The 17,796-nt window shown below is 40.2% G+C and overlaps 1 protein-coding gene across 7 annotated transcripts in view; it reads left to right on the forward strand.

Moving 5' to 3' along the window:
• The window catches only part of RGS7 (regulator of G protein signaling 7), a 206,945-nt gene that overhangs the window by 144,698 nt on the left and 44,451 nt on the right, over positions 1–17,796 (forward strand). For all 7 annotated transcript variants that reach the window (XM_078383119.1, XM_020787368.3, XM_020787383.3 and 4 more), the window contains exon 5: positions 16,517–16,623. In XM_078383119.1, coding sequence (XP_078239245.1) covers positions 16,517–16,623 — 107 coding nt within the window. The remainder of the gene's footprint in view (positions 1–16,516; positions 16,624–17,796) is intronic.

A 17,796-nucleotide genomic window follows, 5' to 3' on the forward strand; every position in this document is an offset into this window, starting at 1 on the left:
TTTCTGTGGAACAGTCTATGTTAAGTAATCACACACATACAAAATAATTGGAAAAATAATTGGAAACTGACTAAAAATGGTACAAGCCTATAAAAACTACAGAGAACTGTGAGTGATCTTGAAAAAACATAAAGCCTGCTAAATAAAACTATTGGGTCCAGAGATTTCCTACTGTGAACAGAAGGAGCTTCCATTAATGGAAGGAGTCTTTTGCTAATGGAAGGAGCCCTGCTGTGAGCAGGAGCCTATTTCTGGGAAAGGAAGACTTTGTCCATATACAGAATTTCATGAAAAGGTACCTCTGGATTCAAACAAGCAGTCTCTGTGTTGTAAGTCTGTATCTTGGAAGAGAAACAGAATGTTCCAAACATTCGATTCCACTCGATAATGCCCTTCTTTTGTCTTTTTCCTGAAACTGAAACTTTGTTCTCATTTTTCCTGTAGTGTAAAGGGGCTGCTATGTTCCACTCAGACTGTGTGCTTTGATTTAAAATATTATTGTCATAGTTTTGACTGTTTGGATTGAAATATTTTATCATGTGATTTTGCTCAGAGTAATCCAATAATCTGGTTATGATTAAGAGGTAGGATTATTTTATATAAAATAAGATTAAGTAATCTAATTTCACTCCTGTAATGATAACTGAATAAGTGACACGTGTAGAATGTTTGTGGGTTGCTGTTTATTGCAGTTCTGTCACCACATCAAATTGTGGTGAAACTGTCTTTCTTTATTGATTTAATTTGATTTAATTACATTTGATTTATATGCAGCCTTTCTTTCATAACTAACCAAACTGGCTCACAGTATGAGCTCACAACAGGTGATTTTTAAAAAGTACAGTATAAATACTAACAAAGTGAGTTACATTAAAACACAATTAAACAATATTAACATAATTGAATTAAGAACAGCTTTTAAAGCACATAAATTAAAATAATAATAATTTAAAAATGCAACTCCTGCTTAGATATTCCACACTATAAGAAAAATAGACGAGCAGCTCTGTTTATTTTCATGATGTAAATCAGTGGTTCTTAACCTTTTTGAAAGAAACGCCCCCTTGAACCATTGAGGAAGTTATCATCGCCCCCCTCCCCGCGGTGATGATATCTTTCTTTCTTTCTTATTTATTTATTTATTTATTTATTTATTTATTTATTTATTTATTTATTTATTTATTTATTTATTTATTTATTTATTTATTTATTTATTTATTTATTTATTTATTTATTTAAGACACTTAAATCCAATGATCCCTGAAAACAAAATTTAATTCCAAGAAAATGAAATGCCCCCCAAAAAGTAACATTTGATGATTTAGTTGCAAGTGAATTTTAAGACACAAAAAGAAATATAAAAAGGGCATAAAAACAAATTCAGGAACTAAAAATTTCAAGACAAAAAGTCTGAAACTAAATTAAAATTGGAGGAAAATATATATTCATGCACAATGTAAAAAGGCTGCAGCCATCTTCACAGGTTTGGCTTGCTCCAGCGCCCCCACGCTGCCCCTTTTCGTTCTACCGCCCCCCTGAAAAATGAAATCGCCCCCTGGGGGGCATTATCGCCCACATTAAGAACCACTGATGTAAATAACTATTTAAGGGATGTTAATAACTATTTAAGGGCAGTACGGAAACAGCAGATTGAAAAGAAGACTGTTGGAAGTAAATGGGTAGTAAAACTGGTTTTCTGCTATTCACAAATAGAAATAGTTTGCTGTAGAATTGAAAACAATTGAACTGCAGTGGAGTTTTCTGTTGAAATGTTTTTAATACTTCAGCTAAAGTTGGTAATCCAATTTGGGCTGTAATTTTATACCAACTGGGATAAAGTTTATTAAACTCAGTGGAATATAGGTCTGATTGAATAATTAGGGACAGCACAAATGGGTGTTGTGACTAGAGTGGCAGACTAGTACTGAGGAAACTTGGGTTTGTATCTCCATCCAGTCATGGAAGTTCACTGGGGATGACCATGATAAACCACAAGTCAGAAACAACTTGACAGGAAGCAGCAGCAAGCTCAAAAAATGTAAGATTGTACAGATGGTGGATAGTACCTCAGATGTTTTCCAGCGATATGAAGAGTAGTAGTGTATCATAACCTAGTATACAACTTATGTAGGAAATGTGTCATGGTCATCAGCTTTTAATATAACAATTGCATCAGTGTCCATAATTCTTAGGAAAATAATAAACTTCGCAAACTTGCAGATTCGCAAACTATTTAGCTATTTTTCTTTGACCCTATGCTGCACAGGAAGTAAAAACTAACCTGCTCACTTTTCATGGACAAGAAAGTACTTGAGTTAAGAACCCTTGATTGATACTCAATCTCATGTTGTATAACCCATTCTTGACAAGAATACTTCACTCTCCCAAGCCATTGATGACAGGCCCATACTTGCTAACAACAACTTCCAGTCTCAAACTACTATGGCCACACAACAGACTACACAACACTAGTACAGAGATGGAAATTAAATCTCGCTGTAAACCCAGATGACCAGTTTTGTCCCCCGTTCTACTTCATCAACACAATTACAGGCCTGAACATCAGAACATTCCAATCTACCTGGACACTCTTTGAATGACCTAAAAGTGACTATTTTAGAAAAGATCCACTACAGAACTAGACTTCAAAGAGAAACAGCTGAGATATGGTATATACTGTATGGATGCTGGAGACACACTTAAAAGGACTGAACATCAACCAAGGATTCTTAAGTAGAGGTGGGCCTGAACTGCCAGTTTGGTGGTTTGTCCTGGTTCATTTACTGCCCCTAAAGGTGTTTGGTGGTTTGGCACCTTGTCCCCTCCAGTGGGCACCTACTTGGTGGGAGTGTCTTGGTTTCCCTGGCTCACCTCCTCTTGCCTCTGAGTGGGTGTCTCTCAGAGGAGGCAGGGTGCAGACCTGTTGAGATGGTAAATGAACTAGGACAAACTGTCGAACTGGGGGATAATGCCCATCTCTATTTCTAAGTCATTATGAAGTATGAAATCCTGCATAAATTCCTATGGTTTGGCACTTGTGTCAACAATGTGTAATGATAAATAATTCCAAAATCAGATACTTGAGGCTGTCACATACTTTTGCCTAATAGTAGGGATGGCATGGGACTGGTGTGTGTGTGTGTGTGTGTGTGTGTGTGTGTGTGTGTGTAGATAGATAGATAGATAGATAGATAGATAGATAGATAGATAGATAGATAGATAGATAGATAGATAGATAGATAGATAGATAGATACCGGGCATATTAGATGACCCCCCCCATTTGGAGGCATGTTTTTGGGGCAAGGGTGAGAAGGGAAGGGAAGCGGGCAGTGGGGGAGGGGGAGGAGGAGAAGGAGAAGCAGCTCTCCAGCGGCGCACGTTTGAGCAGGCGAGCTGGCTCAGCTGCAAGGGCGAGAAGGGAAGGGAAGCGGGCGGAGGGGGAGGAGGGGAAGGAGAAGCAGCTCTCTGGCAGCGCACGGTCGAGCAGGCTCAGCGGCGCGGGGCAGCGGGCTCTGGCCGCTCAGGCATGGCCGGCTTTGCTTCCCTTCCTCCCTCCGGACCAACCGCCTGCCTGCCCGCCTGCCTTCCTCTCCGGCCGGTGCAGCCCCGCGTCACTTACTCAGTGGTGGCAGCAGTTCCTTCCTGGCCCAAATGAAGTGCACCCGGCGTACAAGACGACCCCCCCCACTTGGAGGCATGTTTTTGGGGCCAAAAAAGTCGTCTTTTATGCCGAGAAATACGGTAGGTAGGTAGGTAGGTAGGTAGGTAGGTAGGTAGGTAGGTAGGTAGGTAGGTAGGTAGGTAGGTAGGTAGGTAGGTAGGTAGGTAGATAGATAGATAGATAGATAGATAGATAGATAGATAGATAGATAGATAGATAGATAGATACTGTAGATACTAATTAGTTGCTTCCTGTCCTAACCATTTACTGTAGCTAGTTTTTTGTTTCTGGAACATTGCCACTGTATGGCATTTCCACTCAGCCTCTTAGCAGGAGCTACCACACAGATTCCCATAAGAACAACTGAAACAAAGCACTCCCATTATTGGGTTCCAACCCATCCTGGCCCTCTTACAGGTTCAAATTTCCCTCTTCCCTGCTTTTGGATGTTCTGATTAGCTGCTGAAAGCAAATTTGTCATAACAAATTCCATAAGGCATGGCAAAGTGCAAGTTGGCAATGCATTGTGTGAAAGAGTATTTTTTTTCAATGTGTTGTGAATCTCCCACAGTTCAGTTTCAGTGAATGATCCCATGTTCTAGTATTATAAGATCTGTGAAAAACATGCTCATTCCCCTGCCCCCAGAGCCAAACAGCCCCACATATTTTAATTTTTCCTTACAGGGGAGTTTTTCCAGCTCCGTGGTCATATTGGTTGCTCATTTCTCCACCTTTAAAATATCCTTTGTGAGGTGCAGTGACCGGAAATGTAAACAGCATTCCAGGTGTGATTGCATCATGTATTTGTGCAGAGACAACACATTAGTCACAATTCTATTTTCAGGTCTTTTCCCCCTCCAAATCTTGCCCAACACGGAATTTGCTTTTTTCACAGCAGTCATAAACAAGGCTGACATCTTCATCAAACTATCCACCACAGTCCCATTATCTCCTTCACAGTCAGTCATTGCCAGCTCAGGACCCATCAGTATAAATGCAAAACAGATGTGTGCAAAAAAAATTGTCCTGATATGCATCATCATAACTTTTTACATTTAATCGTGTTTTCTATTTTAATGTTCATTCACCCAGACCAGATTGGAAGGATCCTTTCAGACCTCTATGCAACACACTTTAGTTTTCTTCTTATGTGCTGTCAAGACACCGCTAACTCATGGCAACCCTATGAATAAGCCATCTACAAAATATCAGTCATCCAAAATAACAGTCCTCAACTGCTATGCTCACCTCTTATAAATTCAAGCCTGTGGCTTCCTTTAATGAGTCAAACCATCTTATATTGCATTTTCCTCTTTTGCTATTCCCTTCAACCTTTCCTAGTATTATTGTTCTTTCTAGTGAATCCTGCCTTCTTGTGATGTAACCAAAGTAGGACAAACTCAGTTTCAGCATTTTGCCTGCAGAGATAATTCAAGCTTAATTTGTTCTAGGACCACTTGTTTGTCTTTCTGGCAGTCCAGGGTATTTGAAAAGCTCTCCTCTAGCACCACACTTCTATATTGACCATATGGTGATGTCCACGTGTATAGCCATCTGTTTGGTTATTTGAAGCACATACTTGCAATAAACAGATTGCTAGCTTCGCAGAATCCTATGACTTGTTCTCCTGCTACACTTGAGTTTTAATCATTTTAATTTTGTGTCAGCAACAAATTTGGCCACTTCTCACATTTGATTTTAGATCATGTATGAACAAATTCAAGAGTTATCACAATAGACATCTTCAGGGAACTTTCTGTTTATATCTCTTCACATCAAGAATTATTTCTACTTGCTACTGCTGTTGCTTCTGTCATATCAGCAGCAGCATATAGAGACTGTGTCCACCGTCTCTTTGGGGGACAGTGTGATTGATCCCTATCACCAGAAGCTTTCGACTTACCCTTAAGAAAACCACTGCTTCTATGATTTCCCTTAAACCAAGTACCAGTTTTATAAGCGGAAACAAAGTGGTTGGAGTAAGTGGCTAGGGAGACATGGCATGAAAAGATCACTAGGGATGGGATTATCACATTTTTTGGATTACAGAGCCCATAATTCTCCTTCCTGGGACTTCTACCTGACAGACAAGAGCCCCTACAGACACATGAATATGGGTTAACTAGGAGAACAGCCTAAATTGGAATGCCTAGATTGCTGTTCAGAAAGAAAGTTCTCAGCTAGCACTGTGGGAGGAACAAGTAATTTGGGCAGAGCTAGGCCTAGTTAGGCCTTAAAGCCTTGCAGTCTTACCTGATGAGGTATGTCTAGGTGTCTGACTGTCAGGTAGAACTTGCAAAATGGAGAATTATGGGATTTGTAGCCCCCAAAAAATCCAAACATCCCATTCTTAAAAATCATCAGATGGAAAAATCTTAGATATTCCTCCTCTCATCATCATAGCTTCCTGTTTTTCATTTATAAAACAGAATGCAATGGTGTTAACATGTATCTAGTATGTTTCTTCTCTTTGATGTTCCACACCTCTTTGCTGCTAGGGCTGCCACATCATAGATCTCAGCTGTGTTAAACATGTAGCCTGACGTTTACAGTTTAGGAAGATTCTAGTTATGCCCAGATGTACAATCCACCTGTAAATTGCTGCAAGTTAAGAATCTGATGTAGACATTTGTTGCTGCATTCCAGTTGTGTTACTCCTTTACCTCTTAACTTGTGACAAGTCACAGGTGAAATTTGTGCTGATGGGCCTGTACTCATGTAATTTTGTAGTTGGATTCCAGCCATTAAGTGCTTTCAAATTGATTCCAATTTATGGTGATCCTTCCCAGTGTTTTCCATGTATGAAAATACCCACAGGTGTTTACCAGTCCCTCTTTCTGGAGCTGTGCAGCTTGCACACAGCCACACAGGCTGTCCCGTATCCCAGGAATCAAGAGAGGAATTGAACACTTGATATTTTTATTTGTTTCTCTCACACTCAACTGTCCATCCACCTATCTTTAATTCAGAAGGAATTTCCCTGTTTTCTTGCCACTCTATTTGTCAAAGTAGAAATTCTTTTTCTAGATGCTGTGGTGGAAAAAAAAACTCTTTTTGAATGAACTAGAAGTTACTAGTTGACTAATGTCTCCTGTCTAAATTTGACTCCATCTTTATCGTGTACTTGAGCAAGTATTGTCATCTAGCCATTGGAGGGAGTTTGGATCAGAAAACTGGGTTCTGATAGACTAAACTTAGTTCTCTGTAGTTAGTTAATTAGATAACCCTCAGTTTTCTATTATCAGTAATACTGAGAGTAATATAGATTGTAAAGCATTTTCTGAACTAACTGAGACATAAATGCATTAGTAGTGGAAATTTCAGTATTAAAGGGAAATGCTATCTGGAGCTATCCAGCTGTTTCTTTCAGCTATAGAGAAATGTGTCATTAAAACCCTTGCAAAAGCACCTAGCAACTGAGCAACAAGGGTGTTTATTAAAGCTGGGGTATAAGTATACTGCTTCACAGCCTGCTGCTTTTCAGGGCACAGAGTGAAGAGATCTCATCTTCACACTGCTGAGTGTCAGTGGCATGGTGTTAATGTATTAGCACCCACGAATAGCTGTTATTATTCATATAACTTGCAATTATTACATTTAACCTGAAGTGAGGTTGATCCTTTTTTTATGTTGAGAAGCTTTGGAACAGATGATATTTTTATTCTGTGGGGGGGGGCGGGGGGGAAAGAAAGTTGTCTGATCTAAAATCTACCCTCATATCTCCTGCTTGTTGTTTTTTCTGTGTGGAAGTTGCCTTCATGTGTCTGAAGCAAGGGTACTACTCCCTTTCTGAGACTATTGCTAAACCATCATCAAATAAATCTTAAAAGGACAACATTCGCTGCAGGGTATAACGTTCTTCTGCATATAATACTGAAGGACTTTATTTGTCAATATATTAAGAATTATTGCAGACATGAGTCCCTGCTGGTGTGAATGGTCAAGTTCCTTAGCATGAATGAGCATTATTTTCCCTGTAAGATTCTATGCAAAATTTAGTGTGTTTCACTTGTTTTGTCTTATCATCAGGATTAATCTGAATGCTTGCACAGAGGTTGCGATTTTACACTACACCATTAATTTCAATAGGATGTTGTGTTTTACAGTCCCAGACAACAGTGGCAAAGAATACAGTGTCCGAATTTCAACAATACATAATCTGGAGTTCGTTTCTAAGACTCTAAAGTTGATTATATGTAGACTTTAAGAGATTTTTTGTCCTAGAGTGAAGACAGTAAGAAAATTTACTTGAATTCTATTATGAGGATAGCATCGATTTCGAAAGGTAAACAGTGTCTGAAGTCTTGTTCTTTAGTGTAGTTAGTTGCATTGATGTAGGCCCATTTGACTCAATTTATGGAGGAGCTGACAGACCTACTCTAGTGTGAGATACTATTCTAATGAAAATAATTTCAGCCAGTGTTATTGGCAGTATTCCCCCCATGTGGACACCATCTATATAATGCATCTATATAATGCAACAGCCCTTTTCTGTCATTTTCCATTCCGCTCCCCCATGTGATTATTGTAGTGCAGAGGACAACAGGAAGGAACCGACTGTATCACCTTTTCCAATAAGCCTCTGTCTCTGGAACCTTCTGTGTTTTAGAGACTGAATATTGCAGAGGGAAGCCGCAGGTCCATCAATTTTTTTTTTAAAAGGGAGGGTATTCAGCATGGAAGGGATAGCAGAAGAGAGTTACAGGAACAGTGATAGGTATATTCAGCAGGGGGCAAAGCCAATGGACACATACCCACTATTCTCGCACAGTGGTAATTGTGTGACAAGGAGAATGACTGGATACAGCTTATGACACATAATGGAAGTGAAATCTCTCCACTGTCTTGGCATCCTCTTTGAAAATAGTGTAACAGAGAATGCACTATTATATAATCATTGAATGTATGAACTGAAAGCGGCCTATAAGGCCATTGTGTTCAACCACTTGCTCAATGCAGGAATCCAAATTGAAACAGATCTGACCGATGGTTGTCCAGTTTTCTCTTGAATGCCTCCAATGTTGGAGCACTCACCACCTCCCAAGGTAACTGGTTCTATTGTCGTATAACTCTGACAATTAAGATGTTTTTCCTGATATTCAGCCTAAATCTGCCTTCCTGTAGCTTGAGCCAGTTATTATGTGTCCTGCAGTCTGGAATGAGAACAGATCCCGCCCTTCCTCTCTACGACTACCTTTCAAGGACTTGAAAAGTACTATCAGATCTTCCCTCAATCTTCCTTTCTCAAGGTTAAACATGCCCAGTTCTTTCAGTCTCTTCTCATAGAGATTGACTTCCAGTCCCCTTGTTGCCCTCCTCTGAACTTGTTCCAGTTTGTTGCCATCCTTCTTAAAGTGCAGTGTCCAGAACTGGACACAGTACTCTAGATGAGGCCTTGTGTTGTTGTTGTTGTTCAGTCGTTTAGTCGTGTCCGACTCTTTGTGACCCCATGGACCAGTGCATGCCAGGCCCTCCTGTCTTCCACTGCCTCCCGGATTTTGGTCAAATTCATGCTGGTAACTTCGATGACACTGTCCAGCCATCTCATCCTCTGTTGTCCCCTTCTCCTCCTGCCTTCACACTTTCCTAACATCAGCGTCTTTTCCAGGGAGTCTTCTCTTCTCATGAGATGGCCAAAGTATTGGAGCCTCGGCTTCAGGATCTGTCCTTCCAGTGAGCACTCAGGGTTGATTTCCTTTAGAATTGATAGGTTTGTTCTCCTTGCAGTCCAGGGGACTCTCAAGAGTCGCCTCCAGCACCACAATTCAAAAGCATCAATTCTTTGGTGGTCTGCTTTCTTTATAGTCCAGCTCCCACTTCCATACATCATTACAGGAAAAACCATAGGTCTGACTATTCAGACTTTTGTTGGCAAGATGATGTCTCTGCTTTTTAAGATGCTGTCAAGGTTTGTCATCGCTTTCCTCCCAAGAAGCAGGTGTCTTTTAATTTCGTGGCTGCTCTCACCATCTGCAGTGATCATGGGGCCCAAGAAAGTAAAATCTGTCACTGCCTCCATATCTTCCCCTTCCATTTGCCATGAGGTGATGGGACCAGTGGCCATGGTCTTAGTTTTTTTGATGTTGAGCTTCAGACCGTTTTTTGCACTCTCCTCTTTTAACCTCATTACAATGTTCCTTAATTCCTCCTCACTCTCTGCCATCAGAGTGGTATCATCTGCATATCTGAGGTGGTTGATATTTCTTCTGGCAATCTTAATTCCGTCTTGGGATTCCAAGAAGACTCCTTTAAAAAGATCTTGATGTTAGGAAAGTGTGACAGCAAGAGGAGAAGGGGACGACAGAGGATGAGATGGTTGGACAGGGTCATCGAAGCAACCAACCTGAATTTGACCCATCTCCGGGAGGCAGTGGAAAATAGGAGGGCCTGGCGTGCTCTGGTCCATGGGGTCACGAAGAGTCGGACACGACTAAACAACGACGATGTCCAAAGTCAAATATATCCAGTAATATTCAGTTATATCAGTGTTCTTTGAATGTATGTGGCATAAGATCATGAGTTGATCTTGATGAGTTCAGTGCTTCCTACGAAAGTTATTGAGTACCTTTCTCAAGACCTTTTGTCTGCTGTTTTCTGACTTTAGATCATTTCCCATATACAAACAGAACTGAAAGACTGGTAGACAAATGCCAAAAAATGCTCCAGAAGTGCCAGACATGACATCAAATGTATGGGTTATGGTATTCATCATTTTACAAATATCATTCCACTAATCTTCCAGTTCTAATTACGTGTTGATGCTCCTTTTCAAGATTGTTCTTACACCAGCCTTTGACAGAACTGGAGCACCAACAAAGTTGTAAAGCTAGGAAATCTTTCAAAATGAAACTACATATTTTCAGACTGCAGTATTCTGATTCTAAATATAATGTGCACTCTGCTTCTTTTAATTTGTAAAATGGAATTTTCTTTGGCCATATAGTTTGCTAATGGTGCTTGGAACTAAAAGCCTGCCCCACCCATAAATTTAAACCCTGCTTTTATTGGAGGATACACAGAGATTTGAAAATTTACTTTTGTGTACTACAATGCCCAGAATCTCGTAGGCTATGCTTCCAGGAGGAATTGAGGTGTTTTAGTCCAAAAGGTAACTTTTCTAGGCTCTGGGTAATGATTGCTGTGGTGGAAATCCTACTAGTCCTCAGGAATATAGACTGCTCTTCTAATGCCTCCTCCTCTGTGTCAAAGTCAGTATCTTTGGTATGAGGCATGTTTGCTTTGTTGTAGGAGTTAACTGTGAGAGTGATGACGGGCAGTTATGCAAGTGAGAGAGAATTGGACAAACACATCAACAGAATGAAACTCATCCATTCTGACTGCTTGACAACTTTGCACATCTCCTTGGTGAGAAGAAGAGCATTCTGGCATGCTTAATGTATTAGCCAGACAGTACGACTGATCCCTTATCTGTGAGTTGTTCCTACACAACTGGGGCCATATTTAAATGACTCAGTCCTGGGGCACTGGCCTTGTTGCATAGCTTGTTCTTCCAGAATCAGCATCTGATGGGGAAAAACTTTACTAATTTTACTAGAAACACACACGTGACCAGTATCTCAAATGCTACCATATGACTGGGGCATCTAAAATACCAGGCCAGTAGCTGCTCATAGGTAAGTGGCTCTTACCCTGCTTGTGTAGCATGTAGATGGGACAGGTAGCCTAGCAACTGGCTGAGTTGCTAGGTTGCCTAAGAGGCAGTAGCAGGTGGTGCCATCTCCAGACAAGGTAACCCAAACCTTCCAGAAAGCCAACTTCACCCCTATCCCAAGCAGTAGAAATACAAAAATGACAAATTAAGTAACAAACAATTTCATGATACTGCAGATGTGCTTCTTGACCTACTGGCTCATCTTGTCTGCTAGCAGGCCAGTTGTGTTGATGGGATGAGTGTACAAGAAGGCACACATCATCCTACACTCAGAACTTACAGCTGCCTTAATCAGAACATACAGTAAGAGCTCTGTTCTAGCTCTGCTTTATAATAAACACATTCCATTAAGCCAGTCGTACACACATCATTAAATGGGACAACATACCCATCAGTGAAGGATATGTTTACCCAAGTCAGCGCTAAAGTTTTTATGATCCACTGTCTACGTCTGTTGTCTTGGCTTCCAATGAAAACTCCAAACACAGTTCCAATGATGTTGATATTTCACTCAGCTGGATTATTTCTTCTTTGGCCCTGAAGGAATGATAAAAGTAGTAACACAATTTTATTACTCAGCTTTCTTCTGCTGGCAAATTTAGAATTTTCTTCTTATAGCAATCTTCTTATAAAAAACCAGCAGAGTGCCTGTTATGTGTTTTAATTTTTAACTAACATTATGCCCCTTTATGTACAATCAAACGGGATGAAACATACATCAAATGTAGCTGCTCTGCAGGGGTCAATTATGCCAATGATTGCTTTGGCTTCTGTGTGACCTTGGGACAAGAAGAGTAGAGCTGTTGGGGGCTCTGAGGCATTGGAATGCGTGTTGCATGATAAGTCTCTATGTTTCGGTTCCTTGGTGTTTTGTGACTAACAGTGCAACCTTGTACATGTGAGCTCAGTAGTAATCCCCACAGAGTTCCATGAAACTTCCTCCTAGTATAGAACTGTTATTAGAACTTTGGAAGTTGCCTCTAGTACCAGGAGGACAGTATTGGTAATTCAGGCAGGACAATACCAATATGAATTGAAAAGACTGAGCACTCAGCTAAGTCTACATGCCGTTGAAACTGATATAGGATGGAAGACACCTGGCTAGACAACAGTACATGTGAAAGGGATCTAGGAATCTTGGTAGACCACAAGCTGAACATGAGTCAGCAGTGTGATGCTGCCAAAAAAGCCAATGTGATTCTTGGTTGCATCAATAGGAGTATAGTGTCTAGATCAAGCAAAGTGATAGTACCACTCTATTCTGCTTTGGTCAGACCTCATCTGGAGTATTGTGTCCAGTTTTGGGCACCTCAATTCAAAAAGGATGTTGACAACCTGGAATGTGTCTAGAGGAGGGCGACTAAAATGGTTAAAGGTCTGGAAGCCATGTCCTATAAGGAGCGGCTTAGGGAGCTGGGAATGTTTAGCCTTACAAAAAGAAGGTTAAGATGGGAAGTGATAGCCATGTTTAAATATTTGAAAGGATGCAATTTTGAAGAGGGGACAGGTTTTCCAGGGCTCCAGAGACCAGGACATGGAGCAATGGTTTCAAACTACAGGAAAAGAGATTCCATCTGAACATTAGGAAGAACTTCCTGATGGTCAGAACTGTCCGGCAGTGGAATAGGCTGCCTTGAAGAGTGGTGCAGTCTCCTTCTTCGGAGGTTTTTAAGCAGAGGCTGGATGGCCACCCGTTGGGCATACTTTGACAGATGTTCCTGCATGGCAGGGGGTTGGACTGGATGGCCTCAGTGGTCTCTTCCAACTCTATGACTCTATTTTGTTCTTTGGAATTAGACAAGTATTAATGATGCCCATTAGAAACAACCCTGAAACTCCCTGTTTGGTGTAAGTTCCTCTGTACAGTTAATCATATCCAAATTTCATGCACCATTGGACACCCCACTCCACTCCAAAAGTTGCAGCCTTTTGACTTCCCAATGCATGACAGTTAGAGGAGTAAGAATCTGAATTTCTGAATCTTGATTTGGATTCAGAGTTCAGACTGAATTCCACAAGGGTCTTAACACGTCAAGAATGGGCTAGAATAAATCAGGGTGCACTTGGGCAGACCTAATATATACCTATTGGAAGTCACATTAGAGATATAAATGATCAGGTTTTATTGTTCTTATGTTCTAATACATGATGAAAATGTATGTCTAAAATTTTGTTCTGCAAGCCAGCAAGATTTTTCTGTTGGTGAGAGTTTTCACATTTACAAGAATGCTTTATGTGCAAATTGCAAGATATATTTTTGCACAAAAATCTGATGGCTTTTTGACATGGACTTTTAAAAAGGAAAAGTGTTGGAAGGCTTGTTTTCATCTTTATTTAATCATCCTAATCATCATTCATAAAGGAAATTCTACTTTTAGAAGAAGTTCCAAGTATCATAAGATGTGAAAATATTGTGAGATGCAAGAGTCTGCCATTAAAAATATTTTACATTTCTCCATAATCCTTGACAGAAATTTATGCGCCAAATTTATTACTGATTTTATTTATAGTGATGCATGAAGGTCAAAGTTCAACTGGTCCCATACCTCTTCTACATCGGTTACTGTATCTTGTGCACATAACATTTGTCATAGGTGATAGCTATGGGAAAGATTTTATTTCAGGGGATATGTTTTGGAAAACAAATAAACATAAACATAGTTATACAATACAGAACCAAAACAATCCAAAGGTGCTGATGCACAACAAGTTTGAAATAAACCAAATAAATAATTGGCCCCAGAAATGAATTGTGGTGAAGTACTATGATGAAAGCTTTTTAAAAAATGACTTTGAAATGACTGGATTAAGGAAGTGTTTATCAATGATTAATAGTTATGACAGCCAGAAATAGAAGGGGCTGTCTCCCACTAGAGGAGGCCCATTGAATGAGTGACACTTGTTAAGCCAACACTTATGTTGAGTCCCATTGGATTTATTCTCATTGACAAACAATTGGATTTAGCCCAATGTCAACATGCTGATCGACAAGATTTCACATATTTCTGTGTACCATCCCATCTCTGAAGAAATCCAATAGTTTTTCTAACATGGTTGAAAGGGTTCAAGGTGAATCAGTGTTAAATTAAAAATGAAATTGAAAATGAGTCAGGAAATGAGTTGCTGAAAAAACATAGTTCATGAATATTGCACAATAACATAAGCAATGTTCCAGACTCTTCATCTCCTTTCCCTGCACCTTGAATCATTGATTCATTGGGCCTACTCTAAGGCAATTTGCTGTGCTAAGCAACAGGATTTGGGTTGGCCTGGTGACAAAAACCTGTTATGAGAAGCACTAGCCTACAAACATCGCTCAGGTAAATAAATCCCAAATAATCTCACATGCCTAGATTGTTGGAAGTGCACATTAATGAAACATCTGCTACAAACTGTTCTTGGCAAACTGAAAGCTTCTATTCATGAAATGCACATCAAAGGAGACCTCTGATATTTAGCTTTTGACTGCTATAGTAACCAAGAAACAAAAGGCTATATTTGAATTGTGGAATTGAATGCTACGTTTATATTTCTGAACATCATTATTTAGAAATGATCCATTATCCTCAGAATATCATTCTAGAATGGCAATTGTGTTTATTAGTTAAATTACAATACAAAAGGTACCTTATCTCCAGTTCCAGGTGCTCTGTGTGTGTGTGTGTGTGTGTGTGTGTGTGTGTGTGTGTGTGTGTGTGTGTGTGTGTGTGCGTGCGTGCGTGCGCGTATCATAACAAGTCATATTTTAAAAATGGCCTTCCAGCAACATATTAATGCCCCTCACTGAATCTGTAATGTCATCATTACTTTTTAAAGAAAATTGGAATTATTTTGTATGTTAATGATTGTATGTTAATTTTGTATGTTAACAATGTCGCCTTTGATACCGTTGACCATGGTATCCTCCTGGGGAGGCTCTCCGAGCTGGGAATCGATGGCCTGGTGCTTGCCCGGCTCCGATCCTTCTTGGGGGACCGTCCTCAGAGTGTACAGCTTGGTGAGGGGAACTTGGCCCCGTGGAGCCTCAATTGTGGGGTTCTGAAGGGCTCCATCATCTCCCCAATGCTGTTTAATATCTATATGAGGCCGCTAGGTGGGGTCATCAGGGGGTGTGGGGCCTCATGCCATCAGTATGCTGGTGACATGCAGCTCTACATCTCCTTTACACCTACTTCAGTGGATGCCGTTCTGTCCCTTCAGCGCTGTCTGGAGGCTGTACTGTAATGGATGCAGGAGAATGGGCTGAGGATGAACCCAGACCAGACGGAGGTCCTGAGGGTGGGCGGCCCCTCCATTGGCAGTTTGGGAAACTCCCTCTCTTTTGAGGGGGGGTGATTCTCACCGCAAAAAGTGAGGTTCGCAGCTTGGGAATACACCTGGATCCGGCGCTTACCATGGCAACCCAGGTGGCCTCAGTGATCCGCTCCACCTATTACCATCTATGGCGGATTGCCCAGCTGCGTCCCTATCTTGATGGCAGGGCCCCCACCATTCTGGTTCATGCGCTTGTAATCTCAAGATTAGACTACTGTAATGCACTGTATGTAGGGCTTTTGAGATAGATGTGGAAGCTTCAAATGGTGCAGAATGCGGCAGCCAGGCTACTTAGTGGGATAAGAAAACACCAGCATATCTCTCCCACTCTGGCAGCCTTGCATTGGCTGCCTATTCATTTCTGCATTGATTTCAAAGTGTTAATGATGACATATAAAGCCCTAAATGGTTTAGGACCTCGATATCTAGCAGAATGCCTTCTCCCACCTAGATCTACTCGAGTCACTCATTGTAGCCAGGATGGGCAGCTGAGAGGTCTCACAGCGACTTTTATTTCTTACCTAGCCTTTTGTTTATATATTCTCATCTTGATTAATACTTTATTGTCGATTTAATTGTTGTTTTAATTGTTTTATAATTTTATTGTAAGCCACTCTGAGTAGACATTGTCTAGAAGGGTGGGATAAAAATCTAATAAATAAATAAATAAATAAATAAATAAATAAATAAATAAATAAATAAATAAATAAATAAATAAATAAATTTAATTATAACTGATACTTTTATCCTAAATTACCACCAAAAACTGAAGATCCTCTCGAATGAACACATTTTTGGATATATTTCACATAGTAAAAAATAAAAGGAAAGGAAAATATTTAAATACTTTTGTTTCCTTCTATGACAGTGGAAGCCCTTCATTTGGGGACGCTAATGGCAGCCCATGGTTATTTCTTTCCTATCTCAGACCATGTTCTAACACTGAAGGATGATGGCACATTTTATCGGTTCCAAGTAAGTACTGCTGCACTCTTTTGGCTTTACACTTACAAACAAGCTTTTTCCTATATACTATATGTTTAGTGTTCGTGATAAATGTAGTCCAAGATTAATAATACTGTACGTTGGCTAACAAAGGCAACACTATCCATATGTTAAACAAACAAAAGCAATAATAGCTATTATGGTGCCACAAAACAAATTCCAGACTCCAGACTCAGTTGAGACTTTTATAAGCTGGTGGAAAAGGCACAAAAGGATGTGTGAGCTTTTGAGAATATCATCTCTTCACTGGACAAGATATTTAAATTCTTGTGAATTTTAATATCTTGAAACAGTGAAACATGGAAGAGGAAAGCTTATCTTAAATCCCTTTTGTCTACATGGTGTTTCAGCATGGTTAAGAGATGCTGCAAAAGAAGACATGAGTCTCATCATTTATTTATTTATATATAAATCAGTCAGTGCCATGGATTTAACTTGGGTTGCCCATAGACTCACTGCGAGCTGATTAGTTAGAAAAATATACTCCCTCCCCAATCTATGACAAGGCAAGTCCCTCATTAAAGTTCAAAGTTGCATCCTTCCTGTGTGGGCACACAGGTTCCTTGATCACTGGAAACAGAGAGTCACCGGGCAATCTTTACATTGTCCGTGTGGGGTTTATTTTTAAATTACGGGTTAGTTAAAGAAAGTCAATTTAGGCAATTACAGAGCTTTACCTTTTTTGCCTTATAATGTCCAGACTGTTGTGATATGAAATCTAGGTTGTACTAGGTAAAGGTTCCCCTTGACATTTAGTCCATCGTGTCCAACTCTAGGGGGCAGTGCTCATCCCCATTTCTAAGCTGTAGAGCCGGAGTTTGTCCATAGACAGTTTCCATGGTCACGTGGCCAGCGCAACTAGACACAGAACACTGTTACCTTCTCACCGTGGTGGTACCTATTTATCTACTATTTTTACATCCTACTACTGAGTGGCTAAATTGGATACCCATAAAATCACAAACAATTAGAAGCAGTGATAGCCTTTTGGGCACAAAATGAATTCCAGATTCTGTACTGAGGTGACACTTTTACAGGCTCAAGCCAAAAGAAAAAAAAGGGGGGGAAGCCACACACAAATTGTGCAGACAAACAAACCATCCATAAAGAAGTGCTACAGGCAAAGAAATGTGTTTCTATATT

Source organism: Pogona vitticeps, chromosome 1 (assembly GCF_051106095.1).
Source record: "Pogona vitticeps strain Pit_001003342236 chromosome 1, PviZW2.1, whole genome shotgun sequence".
NCBI lineage: Eukaryota > Metazoa > Chordata > Lepidosauria > Squamata > Agamidae > Pogona > Pogona vitticeps.